We start from the raw sequence: 25,121 nt of genomic DNA on the forward strand, positions 1-25,121 counted from the left end.
TCGAGAAACACACTTAGAAAAGTGAACAACTTACGTGAGATAAATCTTAAGAGTCTTCTTAGCACGCTAAGAGTGTGTGTTATGGGGAAATCGGGCCCTGGACTTTTTTTTGGCTAGACAATGTATGTAACTACCTATTAACCTACCCACAATACTTATGCATGCAGTTAATTATCATTTTTTTAAATCTATATATGTGCTTGTTTATTTATCTACTTACATTAACTATCAGCTTATTTGCCTGCATACTTATTTACCTGTCTAGTTATTTACATACTTATTATTGTACTTACAGTCCCCAATTGCTTACTCACTTACTTGCATACCTACTGTACCTACTGTACCTACCAAGGTAGGACTTCCTACTAGCTTATGTGTTGACTTAAATACCTATGTAAATATTTACATATCTACTTATTTATATAACTACTGACTTACCCATTTATTTACTTAAACCCACTGATTTATTTATTTATTTATTTCCCTCCAACCACTTTCACAGTCAAATGTATGCAGTAATTTACTTACCTAGTTAGTCATTTACCAATCTATCTACTTAGTTACTTATTTTCTTACCTACTTACTTACATATTAATTTAATTGTTTGCTTATGTATCTAATTACCTAACTGCTTATGTACTACTTATTTGCTGTTTACTTACATATTTATCTTCGTACCTACCTTTTTTTTTACTTACTTATTTACCTATTTTGCTACCTCATTACCTTATTGCTTACATGCTAACTTATTTACCTAGAAACTTACTTAATTCATTATCTACTAATTTATCTCCTATTTATAAGTACCTATCAGTACTTTTTACGGGGCTATAAATTTTCTCACAGTTTTTATTGTATTATTACAAATTGTAAATGGTAAATAATCCTCATGGTAAGTGGTGTAGGACAAACAGACACAAATAATAGCCCTATATTAAAACCCCTCGTGGGAGAGTGAATAAAGCGCCATGTAGTACCCAGTACTGACCGCTAGATGTCATTGTAGTTTTATTAACGGCTCCGCCGTGTTCGGTAACGGGCTGCCCACTGGTTCAAGGGGTTTCCAGGAGCCGGACGTTTGGATTGAGCTGGAAGCAACTGGTGCTTTTGCGGATGCACTTCGGAATTGTGTATCGAAAACAAAATACACAAAAACATGACGTTGCTTCGTCGCTGTAACAATTTATCCGGGTTTTGCGTATTGTTATAACCCGTTAATCCGCGGCCAGGAGAAGACTGGGAAATAAATTAAGGAGCTGCTGGACATTGTGTCAGAGGTAAGCGTGCTCATCTTTAAGTCTGGAGACGCATTCTACACACTAAAGATCAGCGTGTAACCAAGTGCTGGGACTGACTACGCGGTACACAGTCTGTGTGTTAACTTTGACGGTGTGCATTTATCTGCTGTATACGTTGTAAGTGTCGCGGAAACCTGAGCTTGTTTATGTCCTACCCGTTTTCCGATTACTTCCTCACAATTCCGGTGAATCCCGCCTCCTGTGTGGGCGGGGATCCCCAGTCAATTGGACAATTCGATAAGACTGACCAATCAGAACATAGAAGGCGGGGCTTGTCGGAATACTGGTATAAATAATAAACGTTTGATCTGCCGTATAACGGTCTGGACAAACGGTAACAAGGTAATGATATATATGGTAGAGACCTGAAACTAAACATTAATGACGTTTATTTTAAATTCAAAATTTACATTTATTTACATTAGTGATAATTTAGAAGTTCAAACCTATTATATCCTATACCAATTCAATCATTGGTCTAATATAATATAATATGATATACTATAATATAATACAATATAATATAATACAATATAATGTAATATATTATCTTTTTCTCGAAAATAAACCTGAAATAAAAGGCATTTTTTTTTTATTAATAAACACTCATTAACGACAATTAATTATTGATACTTTAATAACAACAACAATAATAATAGTAATTATTATTAGTAGTGTTGTTGTTATTATTATTATTATTATTATTATTATTGTATTCTAAATTTAATGAGGCGACACAATGGTTAGTGGTTAGCACTGTGGTCTCGCACCGCCAGGGTTCGTGTTCGATTCCCGCCTTGGGGTCTGTGTGCATGGAGTTTGCATGTTTTCCTCATGCTTGGCAGGGATTCAACTGGGTACTCTGGTTTTCTCCCACAGTCCAAAGACATACAGCTTAGGCTAATTGGCATTTCCAAATTGCCCGTAGTGTGTGAATGTGTCAAACCGAATGTGCGTGTGCTCTGCGATGGATTGACACCCTGTCCAGGGAGTACCCTGCCTTGTGCCCTCTAGGGCCCTCTCGACCGTGTATACAGGATAAAATGGTAAAGAAGATGAATGAATGCGTAATATAATATACTATAATATAATATAGCCCATTTCTCAAAAGTGAACCTTAAATCAAAGGCACAATTTATAATAATAATAATAATAATGATAATAATTATTATTGTTGTTGTTATTAAGTTCATTAATTGATTATGTTTAATTAATTGTTTACTTTAATTTATTAAGTGATTATAATTCTAATTTATTTATATATTTGTTAATATGAATATATTTTTTCCATTTTATTATCACAAAACAAAAATATCAATGCTTATAAACTTTAAGGCAAGAATATTATACATTACTTAATTTTAAATAATAAGACTTTGGAAAGATTCTTTGTTTGCACTTTTTATTTATTTTATTTTATGTACATTTTATTCTATTTGTTGTGAATATTAGAGCTTGCTAAATCACACACAATGAAAACGGCTTCCTGGTTTTCAGTAATGGCTTTTTCATTTACAGGAAGTGTGGTTACTCGCTATTAATCACTGAATGTACTCTGTCATTCTCTCTAAACCCTCAGTTGCCCTCAGTTGACCTCCTCTTTTAAGTTAATCTTATTAATTTTTTATTTGTGCATGGCATTCTCACCTGTGCTCATCTTTGCTCATTTCAGTGGCCATATGGAGTAGATTGCAATGCATGCTTGCAAATGCCTCTTTTCTACACGAATACATTCACTATTGCATGTCTTCACGGCTCATGCTTAAACTTTCCTAGTGCATCCCTTCCATCCTGGTCTGACCAGGTCTCTTTCACCTTCGTACCAGTAACATTACATCACTATGGACAGGAATGAAGCTGACAGTAACCATCAATATCTCTTCTTCAAAAAAGGAATCCTGCAATCAAGGAGTCATCCACTTTCGGAAAAGAAGTCCAAGAACGTCTCGCCGTACTACAACAGACCTGAAAACAGGTCTAGATGTGAGAGGGAAAAGGCTCTGGAGCTGCACTGGACTTGGTTAAATCACCAACATCTTGAATATGCTACCCTCAGGCAAGCTGGTGAGCTGCGGCAAAAGCTGGCTGATGAGATCACTGGCATCATAAGACCAGGCAAGACAACACAAGCAGGCAATAAGCAGCCAGGAATTGACTCAGGGTGTAATGGCAATGGGGCAACTTACCGTAAACTGGAGGAGCTTTTGAAGACGCTCAATGGGGAGGCAGGCAAGGAGCAGGCCAGGCTTCTGCAGTGCCTCTGGGAGGAAGTGGAGCTGGAGAAGAGCTACTTCTTTTGCCACTTGCTAGAAGTACATGGGCATCCATCTCTAGTAGTAGAAAAAAAGGGGGACAACGTTACAAAAGGGCCAGCCAAGTGGCGATCGGTAAACTTAAGGAGCAAAGACATGCCAGAGTCATTCAAGGACAGAAATCAAAACCTCACCCACTGCTACGCAGATTCTCAGAAGTGTCCACCTATAAGGAAGAGCAAGCATGGTGTGGAAAGTTTATCTGAAAATGAGAATGTAGAGAAAAGCCCACTGAGGTCTTCCCTAGGGCATGGAAAGACCAGCAAAGGGGATGTTTATCAGACTTTACCTGATGTGGATTGGGAACTCCAGAGTTTTGGTGCATCTCTGGAAAAGTTGTCATCCACCAGATGTTCAGAGGACAACATGGACGACACGGTAAGTTCTGGTGTTCTGCGTGCTCTTTTAAAAGGCTGGTTACTTAGCAACAACAGTGTGTCTTGCGATGAGATGCTGTGTGTGGGGTGTTTTTGTGCCGATGCACTTTTACATCATTGGGCTCCCTTTCCAGTTCAACAAAACACACACACACACACACACACACACACACACACACACACACACAGAAAAAAAGCAAGGAGCCAGAAGGTGGTAGCAGTAACACTCCTATCTTTTTTAGGTGATTAAAAAAATGTCATAACAGCAGGTATTTTTAGATACAGTAAGTGAAGAAGGAACTTCATATATTCCCTGTGCACTTTCTAACCGTCCTTTTCTGAACCTCAAAACAGAAGTGCTTGCCATAGCTCTAGTCTGACCTGCTGAGTCATCACCCACTTTCTGACCACATCAAGCTAAATAGATCAGTTCCATCACCTTGCTGTCAAAAGTTAAGATTTATGTTCAAATATTCCTGGTTTTATAATAAAAATCTACAAAAATAATTGAAGGAAGTTATGTGGGAATGTTCGCGTGATCTAAAGGAGATCATCAGACTCTAAAGTGGAGGTCCATAATATTTTATTTAGTAACCTTAGGTGTGTATGGAGTCCATGTGTTACTGCTCTTCTACCTCTTTGCCAGTATTGTTAAATAATTTATCACTGCCAGAGCATGCAGGCCAAGGAATAACAAGTCATGTCATTGTTCTGGAAAAGCCAACAGACTGCTCCAGTGTGTCCCTGAATCATAGGTAAACCTTTTTTAGGGCATTGGAATTTTCTTTTTATTTAATTCAACAGCATTTTAGTGATATTAACTACTACTAACGTAAATATAATAAGATTAAGAATGGAAATCCTGTGACTTGATTGTCATGTCTAGCACAAAGTGATAATCTTGCTCATCAATTTCCACTAATTCAGTCATTTGAATTGACAAACAAAAGTTTGATTAAATTGCATAATTAACTAAATTGCACAGTCTTAGTCACTATTTCAGTCCCAAGCCATTAATTTAGGTTCCTCGAAAAATAAATCCATATATACAAATAGATCCATAGTGGGACATCAATGTAGTATATTGTTATATAGCATAATCAGAGAGCAGTCTTTCTTATCTTTTCTATTGTTCCAGCCCTGTTTCGAGTATATCACAGTAGAAACAAGAAGATATAAAGTTGATGGTTGCAACCACCAAGCACAGATAGTTATTTAGGGGTTCTCTTAATCAAACTACACCAAATATTCATTCACTTCATCAGGAACTCAAATAAGGGTTACGTAATATGGAATGAAAAATAGTATATCAGACCTTGTGTATTTTTTCTTTTGGTCTGAGCAACTGATATATTACATTACATATTATGCAAAAGGATGATTCTAATTAAGTACACTTTTTGCCGGATTAATGTTTCCTTAGTGTCCACTAGCTACCCATTCTTGTGTGAGAGGTAACAAAACATATGGTGTTCCTACCATAAACTATAGTGGAGCCTTGGATTACAAGTAACGCAGTTTATGAGTGTTCCGCAAGACGAGCAAAGATTTTTAATAAATTTTGACTTGAAAAACGAGCATTGTCCTGGTTTACGAGCACCGAGTATCATGTTTCACGCATGCGCTTACTGTTTTGACGTCAAGCGTCACATGATCACAACTGAGCTAAAGTTTTTTCTCTCTCGCGCTGCGGAATCGTCTATCCTGCTGGGTCTTAGTGCTCGTCTCTTACTGGTATAATCAATATCTGTGCACGTGTGTGCTGTTTACTATAACACTGTGACCCCGTGTGTTTGTAAAACATATTTTATTTTGCGTTCGGAAGCACGTGTGTACAGTGCGTGTACAGTTTCTTATAACACGTGTGTGCACGCGAGTAAAGCAAAAGAAATTTTCAATACAGAGGTTAAAATTTTTTTTTTCTTTCTTATTGCGGTGTGTGTGCGTGTGCGCGCGTGCGAGTGTAATTTGACACTGTGCCGGCTATGTGTGTGTGTGTGAAACCTCCTTTACAAATTAAGGCAAAGGACAAACACACACTCTGCTCTCAGAAGAAACTCTGCTCTGTCGCAGATCTTTTCAGAAGTAAGGTGCTGGTTCATTTGTTTTACTTTACAGCAGTGGTTCTGTTAGTTTGCGCTCACACGAGTGTCATTAGTGATGTTTATTGCTAATTTTCAGATAAAACAGTGTAGCGGGAGAGATGTTGATTTATGACCGCTGTTTACGGAAGTGTAGTCCAGTGCGGGAGATGCATTGTGGGTAATGCAGTCCGGTGTGTGTGAACGCAAATAGGAGATGTAAGCTAGGATATAGAGCCTAAGTTTTGTTCTTCAGTAATTTTTTTGAGATGAATTTAAGTGCAGGATCCACCCGAAAGTTTATACTATAACCTGAAAATGCAGCAAATAAAAGAACGCGCATTGACCGGTTTCTCCATCTCATCATTACACGAGCATGAATTAACGGGCTGTTACGCTGTCGTGAGCAACATAAAAATAAAGCGGAGAAGCTTTAATAATTTAGAAGAGAACAACAGTCTTTCCAACAGTGTTTAAACGATAGGAGAAAGTTTTAATGTGTAAGATAAAAAGGCGGCTGAAAGCAAGAGTCTCCACTTACTCTAGCCTCACACACACACACATACACAGTGCCTGCGTGCACAAAAGGAAACACTTATCTGCCAGGATTTATTTTTTACTTTTTTGAAAGGTAAAGTGCAGGTAAATTTGTTTTATTTTTACTTTATATTTTGTATTAACTATTTTTATGAACTTATTTTTTTGGGCTGTAGAACGAGTGATTTCCATTATTGTTTATGGGAAAATTAAATTTGGTTTACAAGTGTTTTGGAATACGAGCCCACTTCCGGAATGAATTGTGCTTGTAATCCGAGGTTCCACTGTATATAAAAAGAGCTGGACAAACCCTCTGTGGCATCACCCTTACGTTCTCTAAAGAGCAGTTTTGAAGCTCAACTGTGGGAGCTCTGGTCATCGCCCCGGTTGTTCCGTAAATTAACGGGCGGAGCGAACAGAACCTAGCTGTTGTTGGAAACATGACTACTTACCTCAGTTATAACAAGCTGGCTAAAAAGCTAAAGCGCCTGATGTTAATTTATTTAATGTTACATTACATTAAATTTGAACTCTGCCATACCCTACACTTCCTACATGGTAAGTTAAACTACAATGGTTAATCCTTAATATAATTTTTACTGTTGAGTTCCATAATTCAGCGGCACGGTGGTGTAGTGGTTAGCGCTGTTGCCTTGGACCTCCAATGTCTGGGTTCGATTTCTGGCCAGGCTTGATTCCCGTCTTTGCGTGCATGGAATTTGCATGTCCTCCCCGACATTCAAATCTCTATATATGCAATCATTGTGTGTTTAAAAAATGTATAAAAATAAGCAATCTAAAATTTCCATAGCATTTCAATAAGATCTATTGTCAGTTTTCAGTAACTGCAATATGTTAACCATGTGGACAGTTTGATCTTTGATGTCCCTATATTTTTCTTTGTATTTGTATGGAATACAAACAACTAACTTTAATCATTCTTTAGTGATTCTTCATTCGAACGTCGAAAAGATGTAAATTGATGTGCAAGGACCCGCCCTCACCTTGGACTGCTGTGGATATGTTTGTTCTAATGACCCATGTTTTATCTCATAGTGACGCTTTACATTATTGCTGTTTATTATCATTTATCTTACACCGTATAAGACAAACTGGTTTCAAACTTTCCGCTGAAGGAATAAACAAACATTGAACTGTCCGTTCATAGAAGGTTTGGTTTTTATAGTCAGTTTTCTTTTCTTGAAGCCCTGCTCTGTCATGCTTTCAGTTCTGTTTCTTTCATATACTCTGTCCATACATACATTATTTCTTCTATAAGTTAATTTAAAAAATTTTACTTTAATATTTTCCTATTTTCCACTATAATCATGTAGCAGGTTATGATCATCTCTTATTAAGCTTTTCTGGACTTTTAACGTCATGGCCTCAGTTTTCCTCTCTATAAACTCTCTGCTCTCATGCAGCATTGATGAAGAATTTTTTTCAACACCTCTTTTATAAACCGAAAAGATGGATTTATGATTTTAGAGAGAGGACCGGTGAAATAGTACTTTATGCTGAAAATAATGTAGATTTATTTTGGTTTGTAAACAGCTAATTATGTGAGACTTGTAATACTGACAATATATTGCAGTAGTAATAAAGGCAATGGAATTGTGCTAGGCTGTTCTTATTGTTTTGTAAGGCTAGAGAACATAAAGTATTCTGATTATTAATAGTCTAATTATTAATAATCTAACACACCATCTCTCATATTCGTTTGGCTGCACACTTGATTTGTGTGAACAATAATTAGTCGTTGCCTTTGTGTCCAGACTATGTAACAAAATATCTGATTATAGTTTGATTCTATATTTGTATCAGTATTACAATAAAAAGCAATAAAAAGTAATCAAAAGCAATAAAAAGTATTCTGGCTGAACAGTCAGGTGCGTTATTACACATGCACAAACATGAAACTAAAACGTGAAGTAGTTAACACTAAAAAAAAAACACACTACAGACTAATGGCGGTCTGTTTTAGTCATTATGTATTTGAATAAACAAAAGCACATTTAAAATGAGTGACTGAGTACTCAGTGGAGTGAATTAGCAGTCTGATATGCATGCAACAAAATGTATTTAACAAAATTTGTTTAATGTGACAGATTGTTTTTATTATGCAATATTAAACATCATAATAAAAAACATTTTTAAATAATGCAACATAAAATAATATTTTTTTAAAAGGCTCTTATAATTACACATTTACGATTTTTTTTTAAACTGTGCCATCTTTACAAATAGGCAACTATCAAACTGGTATATACTGTATAATATATACCAATAAATCATAATGTTAAAACCTTAAAACAATATGTTCAATATTTTGTGGGTTTTCTTTGTTCCACGACAACAGCTTGACCCCTCAAGGTACAGTTTGCTCCTCAAGACCTTTAAAGGTGTTCTGTGGTTTCTGGCACCAGGATGCTAGCAGCAAAACTTTTAAGTATTGTAAGTTGCAAGATGATGCCTCCATGGATCAGTCTTGTTTGTCCAGCACATTGCATGGATGCTTGATTGGATTGAGATATCCATATTTGAGGTAAATTTGGTGGCCACATCAACAACCTTTGATCTAGATCCTAAGACCCATACACATGCAAGCTGTGATGCACTGACTGTTTTGATACTTTTATATCACAGGCAGCAGTGACTTTTTTCAACAAATTGTGCCACATTAGCTTTTCTTTGGGATCAGAAAGGACAGGCCAGCCCAGACCATGATCCTGTCACCCATTCATTTTTTATATAATTGATAATCGTTGTTAATGTTATGTGGTGTTAATATTATGACTGTTCGGTGTATATGCTCACTATGTACACTATAGTGTAAGTTATTGTAAGTGGCGTTGTAGTACATGCATTTATAGACTATATTTTCAGTACGGTATTTGAGATTCAGCCGCAGGAAAAGTGACAGCTTTCTGGAGGAAAGTAGGATACAGTGTAATTTTTTTACTGTGTTTGAGAAAGAAAATAAATGGACAGAAGAAAGAGCAATCAGGGTTCAGAAAGCTGAAGAGTGCAGTTTAGTCTTTGATAGCCCAGTTCGGACAGGATGCACTTTAATAATGGATTTTTTTTTATAGGTGCTACCTGGTGATTTTACTTTGTTCTATTACATGTAATAGTTCTATAAATTAATGACCAATTACTGTATTGCAATAACTACAGGAATCATCTTTATGTTGATATACACTTTCAGTCTTTTTGTATTCTCGTGGGCCGCTAACTATTCCACCCCACGAGAATACAGTTAGCAACCTGCAAATGAAAAGGCAGTTTTTTTTTTAAACTACCAGTCATGCTATATTACATGGCAGCAGAATACACTCCTCTTGTGCATACAGCTCACAGTCTTGTCTGTGATTGTTTATTGTCTTTCTGATTGATATGGGAATGATTAAACACTATCTCTTCCACACAGGGAACACGGTCAATTTAGCTCTTTTAGACTCTTTAGCGGCCATGGAAAGCTGTGCCATTGTGGGATTTGAACTAACTGTCCTTTTTTTTTATTATGTACAGTACAAATATATTCTTACTCCATTGATGTGAAAGCTTATAGAAAACTTGATCCTAGAGTTTAATCATTGGCAAGACATTTCTCTGTCACTGAAAAATTGCAAGGGTAAGTAATTTGGCCCTTGAGAATCCCAGAAAACTGTAAGCATCAATTTTCCAGCTGACTGTTGGCTTTTGAACTTTTTCTTCATCTTTTTGTTAACAGTACTTTAACATTACTTTTTTCTCCTCTTGGCATACTTGTTGTGTATGCCATATTTGTACAGCCAGGGTGGTTTATTTCACATCACGGATTCATATCTGAATTATGTCAGAATGAGACAGACTTGTCTGTCTAGGTGTTTTGGAAACAGGGAAATATTCAGGATTCATTTGAAGTCTCGGTCCCTGGAGGATCGGGTTTGGCAGAGCTTGGGAGTGAGAGTCTGCGTGTCTTTTTATTTTTGTGAGATGGTGGCATAACTAGGTCACGCCTGGGAGCCCCCTCCCCTCATATCCCAAAAACCGGCATTGAGACAGCGTTGAAAGGAAGTGAAAGACTGAAAGCGTATTAAATTATTGACTAAACCCAAATTTGATCTAAAATTTATAGGAACTTTGGGAAAAGTTTTCTTCTTCTTCTTGCGTACATTAAAGCATAAACTAAAGGCTTTAAGATTAAACTTATTTATGTCATTCACTCTCTTTGAAGGCGTGGCGCCTGACCACAGTTACATTATTGCAGTTTCTGCAATCTTTAAAATAGATGGTCAGTCTATTGCCTTTGATTTATATTTCATGCTTTTGAAATTAGGATTTGTCTGTCATTTTGTGAGGCACAAAATTCTTCTTTCTTCTATCAGACAATCCTTTTTTTGGCTTCTATCCATTTTGAGTCACTGTTTGTGGTCTTCTTTTGTTTAACAGTCTTAAGTCCTTTTATTGCTGCTGTTTTTAAAAGAAAGGAAATATAACTGAATTGCTGAAAGCTTAATATAAAAGGAAAAGTGAAAACAAGGCAGTGTTTCTGTTCTATTCATGCTTTGTAGGTCACATTCTTTACCTTATATACAGGTCCTATACAGTATATATATAAATAACATATATCTAAGGTCATATCTGGATTTGCGATGAAATTTATTATGAATGAAGGTGAAAAACTGACAGACTCTTAGTGATGAGACTCTTTGTCGCAGTAGGATATTTGAATGCTGCAAATGTTATAAAGAAGGCCATATGTCTGTAAATGAAGATCCCAGGAGGTTTGGTTCGCAGCCCACTGCAGTCCTTCCTGTGTTCATTCAGCAGATAGACAAAGTAGAATGCCCAATCCTTAAAAATTGATGGATAACTTGTCATCAACTAATGAGTTACAGCCATATATAAAGTTCAAACGTGGAATTAACTAAGCAAATAGTTAAGTGATTAAAATAGTTCAGCATGGGTCATATTCCAGGATGACGATACCGGGATTCATCCGGCTGAAATTGTGAAATAGTGGTTCAGGGAGCAGGAGACATCATCTTGACACATGGATTGGCCACCACAGAGTCCAGACATTAACCCTATTGAGGATCTTTGGGATGTGCTGGAGAAGTTTACTTTACGCAGAGGTTCGACTCTCCCATCACCAATATAAGATGTTGGAGAGAAATGAATGCGACTCTGGACGGAAAAAAATGTTGCGACTTTGCATTAGCTTATCATAAACAATGCCACACCCATAATCAAAGCAAAATGCGGTCTAATGAAATATTTGATTGTGCGACTTTTTTGGGGGGGCTAGATCATGTATAATTCTATTGTTTTACTCATGGGGTGTTTATTAATTGTTAAACAAACGGCTGAGCATGTCACCTTCCCGTAATGAATGTCTTCAGATATCCTTAGACAACAGGACACCAGTCATGCTAATGGCTGGGAAAATAATTATTCATGGTAAATTTCCTCTCAGAATGGTTTAAATAGACCCTGGCTCTTGGCGAGGTCTCTAACAGAATGAGCATGGCTCTTTACTGTTTCTTTCAGGTTCTCATTTAGATCTGACACCATGTTTGTTTTGGCATATGCACTTTTCATACGCCAGTCAAATTGATTAATAAAACAAAAATCCCTCTAGCCCAATTATGCTGTTTTATCTTTAAGCATATCACACCATTTCAGTTTCCATTTCAGGACTCATGCCATGAAAACACAGAACCGCCAGGATTGTGCACCTTTGAGTAACAACCCACTTCATACAAGTTCCAATGGTTATTCTGGGATTGGCATTGTTACAATGTGAAGGTAAAATGCAAAAAAAACTCAAACTTGCTTGATTTGCTTGGACATCCCAGCTAGGTTTCAGCTGGATATATAGTGCAAATCATGTGTTCACATGTTTCTATGTAATAAAAACTCTAAAAAATAGAGTCAAAACATGTAATAGCTGTAATAACAATACTGTCTAACATGTCAACATAACAGAGAGTAATGACTGATTTCGCTGCTCACAGAAAGCAGACAGACGGCACAGATGGAATGTAAAGTACAATTGTATGAAGGGCATATTTAAAAATTGATTAGAATCATGCTTTTGGCTCATGCAGCTTTTTGCAGATGGAAGCAATGTGTTTGTCGCATCATCAGTTTTAACCCAGTATAGTTTTATATGATGCCTGTTTCAAAGGGGTTTTAGCTATGGCCATGATGTACAGCTGTGCGAGTATGCAAGTGATAATTACTGATTTTGTTGTGCATACATGTGGGTTGGACAAACCTAATACTAGTTTTACATGCACACTTGATGAGAACCTATGCAGGATAAACCGTGAGGATAAAATTAACCTGTGAGCTTCATTTGGGATTTGAGGAAGTTATGGACAGATTTAAAGAACAAGAAGCAAAATTTTCTCTTATTTTTTCATTGTAACCACAATTCTTATTTTCTTTTGCCTTATTCTTCTCCTGCATAAGAGAAACTTTTACAAGTGTTCAAGAACACTCTTACCAAGATAAGCAAAAAACTTCAGTTTTCTCAGTCTGCATGTTGTTTGTCTGATGCATGATTTTAAAAGTAATAGTTTCAAAATTTGTCAGAAACAAATTTAGATTATTAAATGTTTTAGAGAAATGATAATAAACGGATCATTTCATTTGGGGGGTAAAGTGATACAGTTGGCCAACTAATCCCATTTAAGACTATAAAAACTCTTGTACGTATGCTTGGATGCTTGACCTACAGTCTGCTTACAGATGCTCTGGCCATCCAGGGCGTACACAGAGAGTGGGACGAATGGATGCTGACCGCTTTTGGATTAGCACAAGCACTCTAAAACCCATATAGTACATATAAAAAAAAACTCTCAAGTTTACAAAACTTGGTTATGCCCTCATCTCATATGTCATCAAACCACTTTTTAATTTTTTTAACTGCGTCCCATTGAGACTCATCATTCAGCTCACCTGGGAAAGAGCAGCTTGGGATGGTTAATAATATTTAATCCATCTTGTGTTGACTACTGGATTCCAAAACTAAAAGAACTGGTCATAAATAAAATTGAAACTGAAACCAATCTAATTTTCATGAGCGATAGTGAAAGGCTGGACTGAAAGGCCATTGGTATTTTGAAATCAGGACCTGCATCTATTTTGTTGGTCATAGAAAGGCGAATCACTCAGACTGTAAGGGCCAACCAGAAGCCAATTGTCTGCTCAGGCCGTCTGAGACACATGCAATTTTCTCTGTCCTTCACCCTACTTGTAATTTCTTGATCTCTTCAGTTTGTCCAAAACATCTGAATCTGATCGCATTAATCTTGTCAACTGCCCTTGACTCTGTACTGTATGAATTTAAACGTCAACACAAAAATCCTTTTACTCCAGGTGATGTACTGTACATCTCAGTTTCTCTCTCCTCATCCTTAGGTGTTCCCTGTAGTCTAACACATTGCAGGCGTGTCCTGGCGCTCAGCATGATGGAGGGAATGGCCCTGATCTCGGCTTAAGCTGCTTTCCGACACGGACGGTGCCATAAATCTGATTTCTGCATCTCATATTTTTTATTCCCGCAAAGGAGCAGCAAGAAATTCTTTCATACATAATAAATAAATAGGATGCATGATATGCACTGCTAGGGTTCTCTTTTATTTCATCCCTGCCTCCAGATAATGTGTGGTGAAAAGAAATTGGCCTCCTTCCACCATTTCTTTCACTGAGATATACTGCATGGATGTCGGCGTATGGATGCAGGTCTACCAGGAGCCGTTCTTAGACTCATCAAATCAAATCAACCATTTGGATGGAGTTCAATTGAATTCACAAGCCAAATCTTGAATGTATTTGGATATTCCTAGTCCTGAGTGGGTCATTCTAGTATTACAAGACAACACTGTGTCATTTTAATAGTTTTTGATGTTTATATTGCAGATACTTTCCCGAATGCAGAATAGTATACACACGGATACATTTATGACCTCATATGAGTAACATGAATTATCTACCAGCTCATTTAAGGCTACTCTATATCATCAAATTTTTACTCATTTAATAGGTAAATATGTGATGTGCAACCTCCTATCACACTGACTGCTCTCACACAGTGTGCACTAGAGATGCAAAACACACACAGGCTCTGAGACAAAGTTAATAACTCTGGAATTAAACTCTTGGAGTGTTTGAGAAAGTAATAAAGATCTGCGATCTGATGCAATCCCTGAGAAGGGGTTCTGATTTAATAAACTTCATTTACTCGACACTCACCCACACGCTTGCATGTCATGTTTATTTACAGTAAATGTGATTAATTGTGAATGTTGTGTGGCAGTTCTATTTGCGTGTGTAACCTGATTAGGAGATATATTGTGTCTCTTGACGTTTGGTGACATGATGTAATTTCCTGTTATGTCTGCATCCCGTGGTTGCATTAAACGAGCACGTTTGCATACGTCATCGGCAACATCGTCTCTTTTAGTGCTAATGTCTGCAGAGTGTGTGTGTCCACTCTGGTGTGCCTGTCCCACAGCCCACTGTGTTGCCTCTTGAGCGATCAATAGGCAGCACCATCATTCCAGCGTCATCTCCATGGAAACCAGCTCCCTCCGCATTCAGGATTGGCTCTGCCTGTGACACTGCCTGCTCGCGATTGGTGAGCCGAACGCAGCCGTCCCACCCCCATTCTGCCTCTTTATCATATAGATGCACACAAACACGCACTGGCTTTTTCAGCCAGTTTACAGCCGAGCGTTCTCCCTCCTTTCAAGATCCTTTTGGATGTAACGTCGTCTCAGAGAGCACGGATTAGGCAGCGGCGTAGCGGCAGAGCCAATGCTCCGTCTTATCCTTCAAATGGAACGATTGCAGAAGAGGTGAGAGAGAGAGAGAGAGAGAGAGGAGAAGAAGGATACATAATGTACAAATGTACATTCACATAGAGACACTTTTTGCTGAAAGAAAATAGACATTCTGTTGAATCTTCAGATCTGGTGAAGATACACAGTAGCAGGAATCCTTATCTAATGGAGGAACGCATAGAGATGGAGAGATAGATGTTGCAGACAGCTTTAGAGCTGCATGTTTAGAATGGAATCTTTACAGCAATGCACACCTCACGAGGACCTTAAACCACGTAACATCACGTCAGTTTTTACGTGAGCATGTTTCTGCAGGGTACGTTTTTGCGCAGTTGACTGCTCAACCCTGTATAATTTACCATACTATACATTTTATATATATAGAGATAGAGAGACGTTGTCGCACTCTGACGTGATGCAGTTCTTGCTTTTCTATGAATAAGCACCAGGTTGACTGTGCTGTACTGTGACTGTGCATTTTTCGCTTTCCTGCATGACTCCTGGAGGTGAAACAAGTACCAACACTGCCCTCCTGTTGCCTTGCTGTTTAATGTGCTACTCCGGTGGCAGTATTGACTCCCCCCCCTGTTTTACTCAGCGTGCAGTGAGAGGGAGCAATGCATGACCTATGCACCAGACCGGAACCCCCCGAACCCTTGCAGCACTTCTCTCCTATGACAGCCTCCAGTGTAGGTGAACCTGAACCTCAAACTGGACCAGAACTCCTAGAGCGAGAGAAACCAGAACAGGAGAGGGGAACGTCAGATAGTGTGAACATGGCAAACCTGGGTCATGGTACCTTAACCAACGGGAACGGCAGCATGCTCGGAAAACGTCACCATTCTTTATACGAGGATTTTAACAACCATGAGGAGCAAGGGTTCAGACGGGTAAGTCGATTGGTTAGAAATGAATGTTAAGCCAACATATAACAGCGGGAACCGACTGGTATAATATGACATAACACTGGTTTTCATGTTCTTCTTGTGGTTGGTTTTCTCCAAGGTCTCTGGTTTTCTTCCACAGTCCAAAGACATGCAGGCATGAACAAAATCTGTAGTGTGTGATTAAGTACTGTATGTGAGTGTATATGTGCTTGTGCCTTGCGATGTACCCCATACCTTGTGCTCATCTAAGGTGTACCCTGCCTTGTGCAGGACAGGCTCCAGCCTCCTGTGACCCTACGCAGGATAAGCAGTATACCGTAGATGTCTTCTCAGTAGTTGGTTATTATACACGGACATACTGTAGGGTTAAGGCCTTACCCAAGGGCTCAACAGTGGCGGTGGTGGTGTTGAAACCCCTGACCCTCAGATCAGCAGCCTAGAGTCTCAACTGCATGTGCCTCCACAGCCTCCAGATGAAAGTAAGGTCACCACCTTATGATTCTGACCAATCAGAACAGTGCATTCAGTAATGTTGTATTATACTGTATTAAGTATGAAGTCATAGTGGGTGACACCAACCACAAAAATGACACTCAGAGAAACAGAGCTTGTCCATTTCTGGGTAAAATATCTTCCTGCTGCACCACAGCGAGTCCTGGAATATTTGGTGTGAAGACACTGACATCTTATGGGCCGGCATTGAAACCCGTCAGCTGTTCGGTTTGTTCCGAATGTTTGTAATGTTTCAAATCCAGTGTTGGGGGTTGTTACTTTTAAAGTAACGTATTACATTACAAAATGACTGTCATTCCTCATGCATGTTGTTTTAGTCAAGACCTTTATAATTACTCTACCATCATCACTCATAATTATCATTGGCACATAATCTGTTAACTACTAATACCACTATCTCACCAACATGGTTTCGCGCGGTGGCCGTGAGTACGGTTCATTATGATTCATTATGAGTTTTGGCGCTGTGATTAGGTTTCCATCTTTCCGTGTGTCAGTTCTCGCATAGTCAAACTGCATAGGTGAGATAGGGGTATAACAGAGGGGGGCGGGTTTTCGGGGGTGGGCTACAACTTTGACACACACTAAGGGATTGGGAATGACTGCTGTCTGGATCACGGATTACATAAAACGTCTAAATAACGAATTACATTTTTGAAAAAGTAACTAAATAACTGAGTACTTAAATGGCGCACCTAATGCGTTTGACTACCCATTACATCAAAAAAGTAATCAAGGTACTCTTTGTAACGTGACCGGACTTTTAGTGGACTTTTAATCTTTTACACATGTACATGGACGCTGTTACGCTTTAAATTCTCACTTTCTCTGTGCTTTGTCTGTTATGCTTTGAAAGTTTTCCCTTGTGATTTTGGCCTCTATTTTGTCTTTCACTGCCATCTTAACACACACACGTACATTCCAAAATAGCGCCGACCAGCCTGTCTGTCTCCCAGACGAGCCGAATGTGGGCCAGTTAGCAGTGGCACAGGGGTAATGCGTTTAGCAGGAGCTATATTCAGACACATTAGACGACCTCAACCCATATTTTACTGCTTTTGAAAAGGAAAGGGACAGTGGAGGTTTCACATCATTCCATGTACAGTACTTTCAATTCAATACGGCGCTACAGTGACACTTATATACGAGCATCCTGGAGGCGATGAGACACGTGCAACACACACTACACCGTGAGTTAATATTTATACTCTGAGGCCTGACTCGAAGCCAGTATTACACTTTTCATGTTGGATGGTAAACCTTCACTTTACATATCTTGCCACATATGAAATATCAGATATAAATCCTACACAAACCAATTGGAACCACGTTTCATCATCTATAAATTAGAATTTGCCCCCAGGCTTTGTTTGACCTTTTATGCTCAATGATATTTATAGGTTCAGTGGTACATTCTAACATAATCTCATTTATCATTTGTCACTGATTAGACAGCTCCCGCACAATTTAGATGTTCAGTTACGGTACAAATCAATAGTGCATAGTGTGAAAGTGCCCAGAGAAAAGACCAGTACTGCAGACCAGAGAGGACTTCCCTTGGGACCCATCCTCCAACAAAAAGAAAATGTCATTTCACATACTGTACGTATGTGTTAGTGTCGTCCTCAATGCTTGGAAGACATGCAAAAAACAAACAAAACAAAAAAACACTTCTGCGAGATTACAATGTCTTCACAGGTTCACTCTGGCTGTACTGCATGCAGACCTGATTAAAATTCATGACTTTCTCCATGACTGCAGGGAAAAAGCCGGGCTTGACTAAACCCATAATTGAAACATCAGAACTTTGATTTAAGTATGCCAGAACCATGATCGAATGCTGTACTTTAGGTGTAGAACCCTGGCCTCCTACAGTAGGAACTCCTTCAATTTCCCAAACATGAGGAAATCTCTTGATGAGGTCATGAATGTACAGGGGATGTGGCAGTATCTCTCAACTTTCTGTACTGTGCAAGTGGTGTGTTGGGCTGCATGAGGTTGTGCTTTGTCCTGCAAAAAGACCAAACGCATTTGGCGATCAGACCAGTCTTATTTTTTTTCTCCTTTTTCAGATGTGACAATGATATGAAGCAGGTAGTCTGATCATGGCTCAGGCGTACTGAGATGTATGCTAGTGAAACGGTGGGATAAGTGCATTAGTGTAGCAAGGGATTATATAGCGAAATAAAGGTACGTAGTGTCTACTCTCATCAAAAGTCCTGGTTTGTTTTAAACACCCCTTATATGTACTCTCACTCACTTATCTTCTATACCGCTTTATCCTGTATTCAGGGTCGCGGGGACCTGGAGCCTAAGGGCACGAGGCAGGGTACACCCTAAATAGGGTGCCAATCCATCACATGGCACACACACATACACACACTGATACACCCATTGACACACTACAGGCAATTTGGAAACGCCAATTAGCCTAAGCTGCATATCTTTGGACTGTGGGAGGAAACCGGAGTACTGTACCCAGAGGAAAACCCGCCCAGCACGGGGAGAACATGCAAACTCCATGCACACAGAGACAGGAATCGAACCCAGACCCTGGAGTTGCAAGGTGACAGTGCTAACCACTACACCACTGTGCCGCCTTCCATCACATATACTGTTGAGTTTAAAAGTAGAAAATGCTTCTTTGTTTACAGCATTTTTTTTTCATTTGTTAATATATTGCATAAGCTATTAATCTATATAATATTAATCTCTTTAGAAGTAACAGCATCCATCTTGTAATTTAAACAAATGACATTTATTCACAATTTATGTATATTTTAATATTATACGTTTTTGTCTCAATATATATCTACTATTTAATTTCAGCAGTGTGGAATTTATTTTGTCACAGCACCGGTATCCAAGGTGCTTTGGTTCCCAGGGTAACGCACAGAGGAAGTGATGTCTGGGCTGGTGATGTTGCAGTGTGTTCTGAATTGAGGAATTTTATCCAGGAAAGTTCCATCAACAGGGTGCTGAGTAAGAGCACCGAGTAAACTTTAAGGTACACTGTGGAACAGAATGCAGCATTAGCGACAAACTGAGGGCATGTAGGAACTGTGAAGGAACTGCATATTTGAAAAATAATGTGCACGTATTACGGCTAACCATACAATAAATCCAGGGTTAAGGATAATGGATTAGGCATATTAGTGAAACATGTACAGTATGCAATGCGTAATATTAATAATCACAGAGATTGTCACAAGGCGTGTTTATACTGTATGCAGGGTTTCCATGGCTACTCCAGTATGCTCCCGAAACACCCCGACTTGTACATGATGTGTGTGTATTCGTAGTATTCGTGTGGAGGCCAGTCGAGTCAACATAACGTGTCAACATGAAGCATGGTGAGACCTCTCCTCCAGATCCATGTACTATAAAAATCAGCAGGCTTCAAGGTGTTGGCCATATTACGGAGAAGATCATTGCAGCCCATTAATCATTTGTTCCACATACTTGAAAGCAATGTGAGGTGTTTATTGGGCAATTTATTTTAACCATGTTATCTTGTTGATAATGTGTTTAGCCTGTTAATTGCTACATCGGTTGGGTGACTCAGACGCCTACTTAAGGGTTAATCATCAGTAGATATTGTTTGGCAATATGCTCAAGAAACAAATTCGTCTTAGCTAAACCAAAGAGAATTCTGTGTTATTTCAAAGAAGATGCTTCAAATGAAGCATCTGAGATTATCATATGGAGCACTGGTCTCAGCAGGAAGCAGAAAGTAGTGTGTGTGTGTGTGCGTGTGCGCACATACCCTCCAAGGAGTAATAAGAAATAATGAGTTTCCGTGAAAGTGGAAGCAAAGCACATCCTTATACTGCTGTCATGTGTGTGGTTTTATGTGTTTGGGGTTGTGAGCTGGCGGTGTTATTTTTATGGTTGTGGGAGCGGTAATGGGTAGGGTGGTGCCAACCTTTGGTCTTTTTTCTTTGTTTTTTGGAAAAAATTGATTATTGTTCTTAGAGCCTAAATACTAATAATGCTACTTATAAATAACTAATAAAGGATGTTATTGTAAAGCTAGGTATTGCAGTAAGGGTGCCAATATTTTTTTTAAGAGTTTAATGGAGCTATAAGAAACAAAATACAAAATCATCAGGGAACCTTAAATACTAATGCCATGTTGTATGATGCTGAATATGACTTCCAGTGTGAGTGTAGTACTGGTACTCACGATCAGACTGGTGGAGGTTTTACTGACATGTTTATGTGAAAGTGCGCTTAAAGCTCAGATCTTATATGCTTTTCTTCAACAAGTTAATATACGTTTTAGAGGTCTCTAAATATATATCTCAGCATACTTTTTTTTTTTTTTGCTCCTTTTCCAAGCGTGCTGTTTCAGTGTCTGTAGCTTTAAATAAACCGCTTCCGAATTCCCTTTCGATAAAGTGCCTTTTTCTTGTCAATCAGAACACAGGGACCGGAAACGTCAGTGTTTGGGACCTTATCAAACATTTCCTCTGATAAACAGAACAAAGGGAAAATAATGCAAGAGCATCAATTCACTATGTCGTAATCAATATTTAGTGATAGGAGCTAAAACACAAAGAGCGTTAAAGAGATTGGTGGTTTGCTGCTACCATTGCTAACGGCTAACGCAGCCCTTCTTAAGAACTAAAGATTTTTTTTGTGTGATTGCTAAAGATCGCTAACCATTAATGGCTAACCTAGCCCTTCTTAAGCCGCTGCCAGCCATCCAAGCCTTATTTACTTACTGTAGCTTTAAAAAATGACGCCCAAAGAATGGTAGAGTTGGTCAGAACTGGGGGGGATTCTCTTCTTATATGAAGTCATAATAGGGGAGAAAATCCGATTTGCTTGTTTAAGGCCTGCCCAAAACAGAAATGGAAAAATTGTTTTGTTTTTTTGTGTGTTCACTAATCTGAATGCCTACAAATGACTAAAAAGTGAATTTTGAATGATATCTCCTGTTTAAAGTAAAAAAAAAAAAACTAACAAACAAAGCATTTAATATTTTAAATATTTTTTTTTATTATTTTGCAAAGAAGAATGGGCATAAAATTCACTCTCTAGATGTGCAAAGCTGGAAGAGACATACCCGAAAAGACTTTAAGCTGTAATTGCAGTCAAAGGTGGTTCTACAAAGTATTGACTCAGAGGGGCTGAATACAAATGCATGCCACACCTTTCAGATATTTATTTGTAAAAATGTAGAAAACCATGTATTCTTTTTTCCTACACCTCACCATTATGTACTGTACTGTACCACTTTGTGTTGGTCTAGCATATATCCCAATAAAAATCATTTACTGTACGTGACAAGTGTGGAAAATTCAAGGGGTATGAATACTTTTGCAAGGCACTGTATGTAGCCCTTTTATTCATTTGTCTTCCTCCTCTGAAGCATTTTTAATGGAAGCATGACCCAAGACTTTTCATTAACTAAAACTCTGCAGTGCTAAAGCTCAGCCAAGACTTTACTTAAACCAATGAACCCCACGGAGCCGGACGTCCTGACGCCACTCCTGCCAGAGTGGTAAATTCACCCACTGCAGGTTTCAGGACAATTAAAAAAATGTAAAAGTGTATTAAGTGGTGAATGGTGAGATGGAATTAGTTTAAATAGAATGAAAGTTTTTTCCCCCTCTCTTTACAGACTGCGAAACATATCTCAAAATCACAAGTTCTGTCTTGTGTCTCATCCGAACTCTGTCTTTGTCTATGTTGCAGCGTATTGCAATTCTTCCTGAACCTTATCAGGTCTTTTGTTTTTTATGTTCTCCTAATTTATTTTTTCTTGCTTTTCTATTCAAATAATTTGCTTTCAGCTTCCCTTCTTTATGAAGTTGGCTCCTCTCTCAGACTGAGAGGGAATTATACTTTTATGAGCAGGTGAATATTATTCTCTTTACTCACTCGGGTTATTAAATGCCGGAGCTATTTTATTGACTTTATTGGCTTTTTTTTTTTAATACTCAATCGAGCCCTGAGATAACCTTCATTGTTTGAACTAATGAAGCTGACACTCTCAAATAGCAGATAAAGCCCGCAGTGGAGTTTTCTTCTTCTTCTTCTTCTTCTTTTTTTATATTCTGCTTATGGAGCAGATAACATTTTTGTATGCAGTACACGTACATGGCTTGAAACAAAAGTAGTGCATTAATACAGCATGAAGACTCTTATCCACAAAATCACCAAAAAGCCTTTTATTAGTTAAAAAAATGTCAGTTGTGGCAAAAAACTTGGAAGAAATAAATAAATGGTGAGTTGTAGGTATTGAGGGACATGTTTTTTTACATTTAATAAACCATATGTTTTTTTTTTATGAGGTCAGCATTTACCGTAGTAGATTGAAAAAATACAGTACTTTTTTCTTGCAAGAGCAGTATTGTGCATTTGCAAAACACATCAAGCACCATAATAAAAAACAGCTCTCATAAGGACCATCCCTTACCCCTAGAAATAAGAGCAAAAGTGACCTCTGCTGCAGAGGAGAAGTTCATTTAGAGTTACCAGTCTCCGAAATCACCAATTAACAAACATCACCTCAGATTAGAGCCGTAATGAAGAATTTACATAAAGCATAAGTAGCAGATACGTCTCAATATCAGCTGTGAAAGAAGATTATTGCATATTTTGGATGTCTTCAGTATTGTTTTACACTTTAGAAAGAAATATAATATTATATGTGATATATCATTATAGACTCATTAAACTGGCTACCCAGCATCTCACTGTATTTTAGCTTAACATGGTGTTTGTGAAGTTCTATAGTGATCCAAATAGCTGTGTGATCAAGGGGACCATACAGTTCATATTGTCCAGGTAAGATCTGATGTCCTCATTGTCCAGTAAAACAAACAAAGTCCATCTGAAATCTGACCAACTTGGTAATGCTCCTTATCCCAGCATGTCAGTGTTCCAGTAATGAATATTTAATATCCCAGCGCTGCAGAGTAAACAAATGCTTTATTTATTTCTTTTTTTTTTATCAGAGGATAGTTTTAGAATTTGAGTACGAATTCATTGCCTAATTAAAACTCTTGTTGCATTCTGATAATCTAATGAGCTCGCTCACAGAATTTTTTTTAATCTTTCTTTATTGATGCTCTTTTTTCCATAATTCATCCATCTAAATAATAATACTTCTAGTATAAATAAATAATCCTTCTGGTATCTCCTGTTTTTTTTCACACGATAATAATAATCACTATTAGACGCTTAAATGGGTTTAAACTAAGCACATGGTGTGTAAAGATTGCACTTCATGTTTTAAGCTTTAGGAAGCTGCTGTGTTTTAGTCTTGGATGTTGCACATCTGTTTCATGCATCAGCGATGAGGTATTGATGAGCTAAGGGGTAACAGTCTACTTTAGCAACTACCCAGATGTTACATATTTGAGCCAAAACACCATGATAACCAAAGTGCACCCAGATACATAGTTTGTTAGTGTGCAATGTTTGGCACATCTTGTACATAAATCAATGACAAATTACATTATAGTTGGTAATAATGACCAGATGTGCAGATTTATTTACAGATGCAGTACATGGCCGAAATTAGCCAGTTTTGAATGTTAAAAAATCTGATTAAATGCACAGTTTTGCTTCTTATTTTGTTTAGCATTAGAAGAATAAAATATTTCAACAATTTAATAAATGGAGTTTTTTTATCAACCAGGTACAAGCGTTTCTTCCACTTGTTTCCACTAACACATCTTTGCTAGTGCTTTCTGCTACAAAATTAAGCACCTCCAGGTCCCGGGTTTGATTACCGTGTCGGGTCTGTGTGCATGCAGTTTGCAGGTTTTACCTGTGTTTGGTGGGTTTTCTCCGGGTTCTCCGGTTTCCTCCCACAGTCCAAAGACATGAAGATTAGACTAATGGCGTTTCCAAATTGCCCCTAAAGTGTAAATTTTGACCAGAGAGCTCCTACCACGCTGTAAATTGGAAACTATTGGTCCATATTGGCCTCCACAGTCCCTAGTTGGATTACAATGGTTCCTACAGTAGATGGATGGAGTGAGGGAGTAATTTGATAGTACTATAGAAAATAACTGTGCTTCATCGTTCTCACTTCATTTTTCAGAGTGGATTCATTGAATCATTTAGCATCCTGAAAAATCTAAACAGCTGATGATTGTACAATAATTGAATTCCCAGAAAGCGTGATTATCATTTTATTTAAAAGGCTCAAAAGGAAGTTGCCCTAGTGAGTCGAGTCACGCTGTTTTGTCCATAAACAGAATTAATCGTGTTATATGATCAAACTCTTTCCGGAGTCTTGGTGTGTGTGTGTGCGCGAG

General features: G+C 38.1%; 1 protein-coding gene across 6 annotated transcripts in view; it reads left to right on the top strand.

Annotated features, from left to right (window-relative positions):
* Window positions 1–1,075: 1,075 nt before the first annotated feature.
* LOC128511897 (peripheral-type benzodiazepine receptor-associated protein 1) overlaps window positions 1,076–25,121 on the top strand; it is a 111,139-nt gene continuing 87,093 nt past the window's right edge. For all 6 annotated transcript variants that reach the window (XM_053484919.1, XM_053484923.1, XM_053484920.1 and 3 more), the window contains exons 1-2: window positions 1,076–1,277; window positions 2,971–3,988. In XM_053484919.1, coding sequence (XP_053340894.1) covers window positions 3,140–3,988 — 849 coding nt within the window. In that variant the 5' untranslated portion in view covers window positions 1,076–1,277; window positions 2,971–3,139. The remainder of the gene's footprint in view (window positions 1,278–2,970; window positions 3,989–25,121) is intronic.

The sequence above is a fragment of the Clarias gariepinus genome, chromosome 24 (genome assembly GCF_024256425.1).
Source record: "Clarias gariepinus isolate MV-2021 ecotype Netherlands chromosome 24, CGAR_prim_01v2, whole genome shotgun sequence".
Taxonomy (NCBI): domain Eukaryota; kingdom Metazoa; phylum Chordata; class Actinopteri; order Siluriformes; family Clariidae; genus Clarias; species Clarias gariepinus.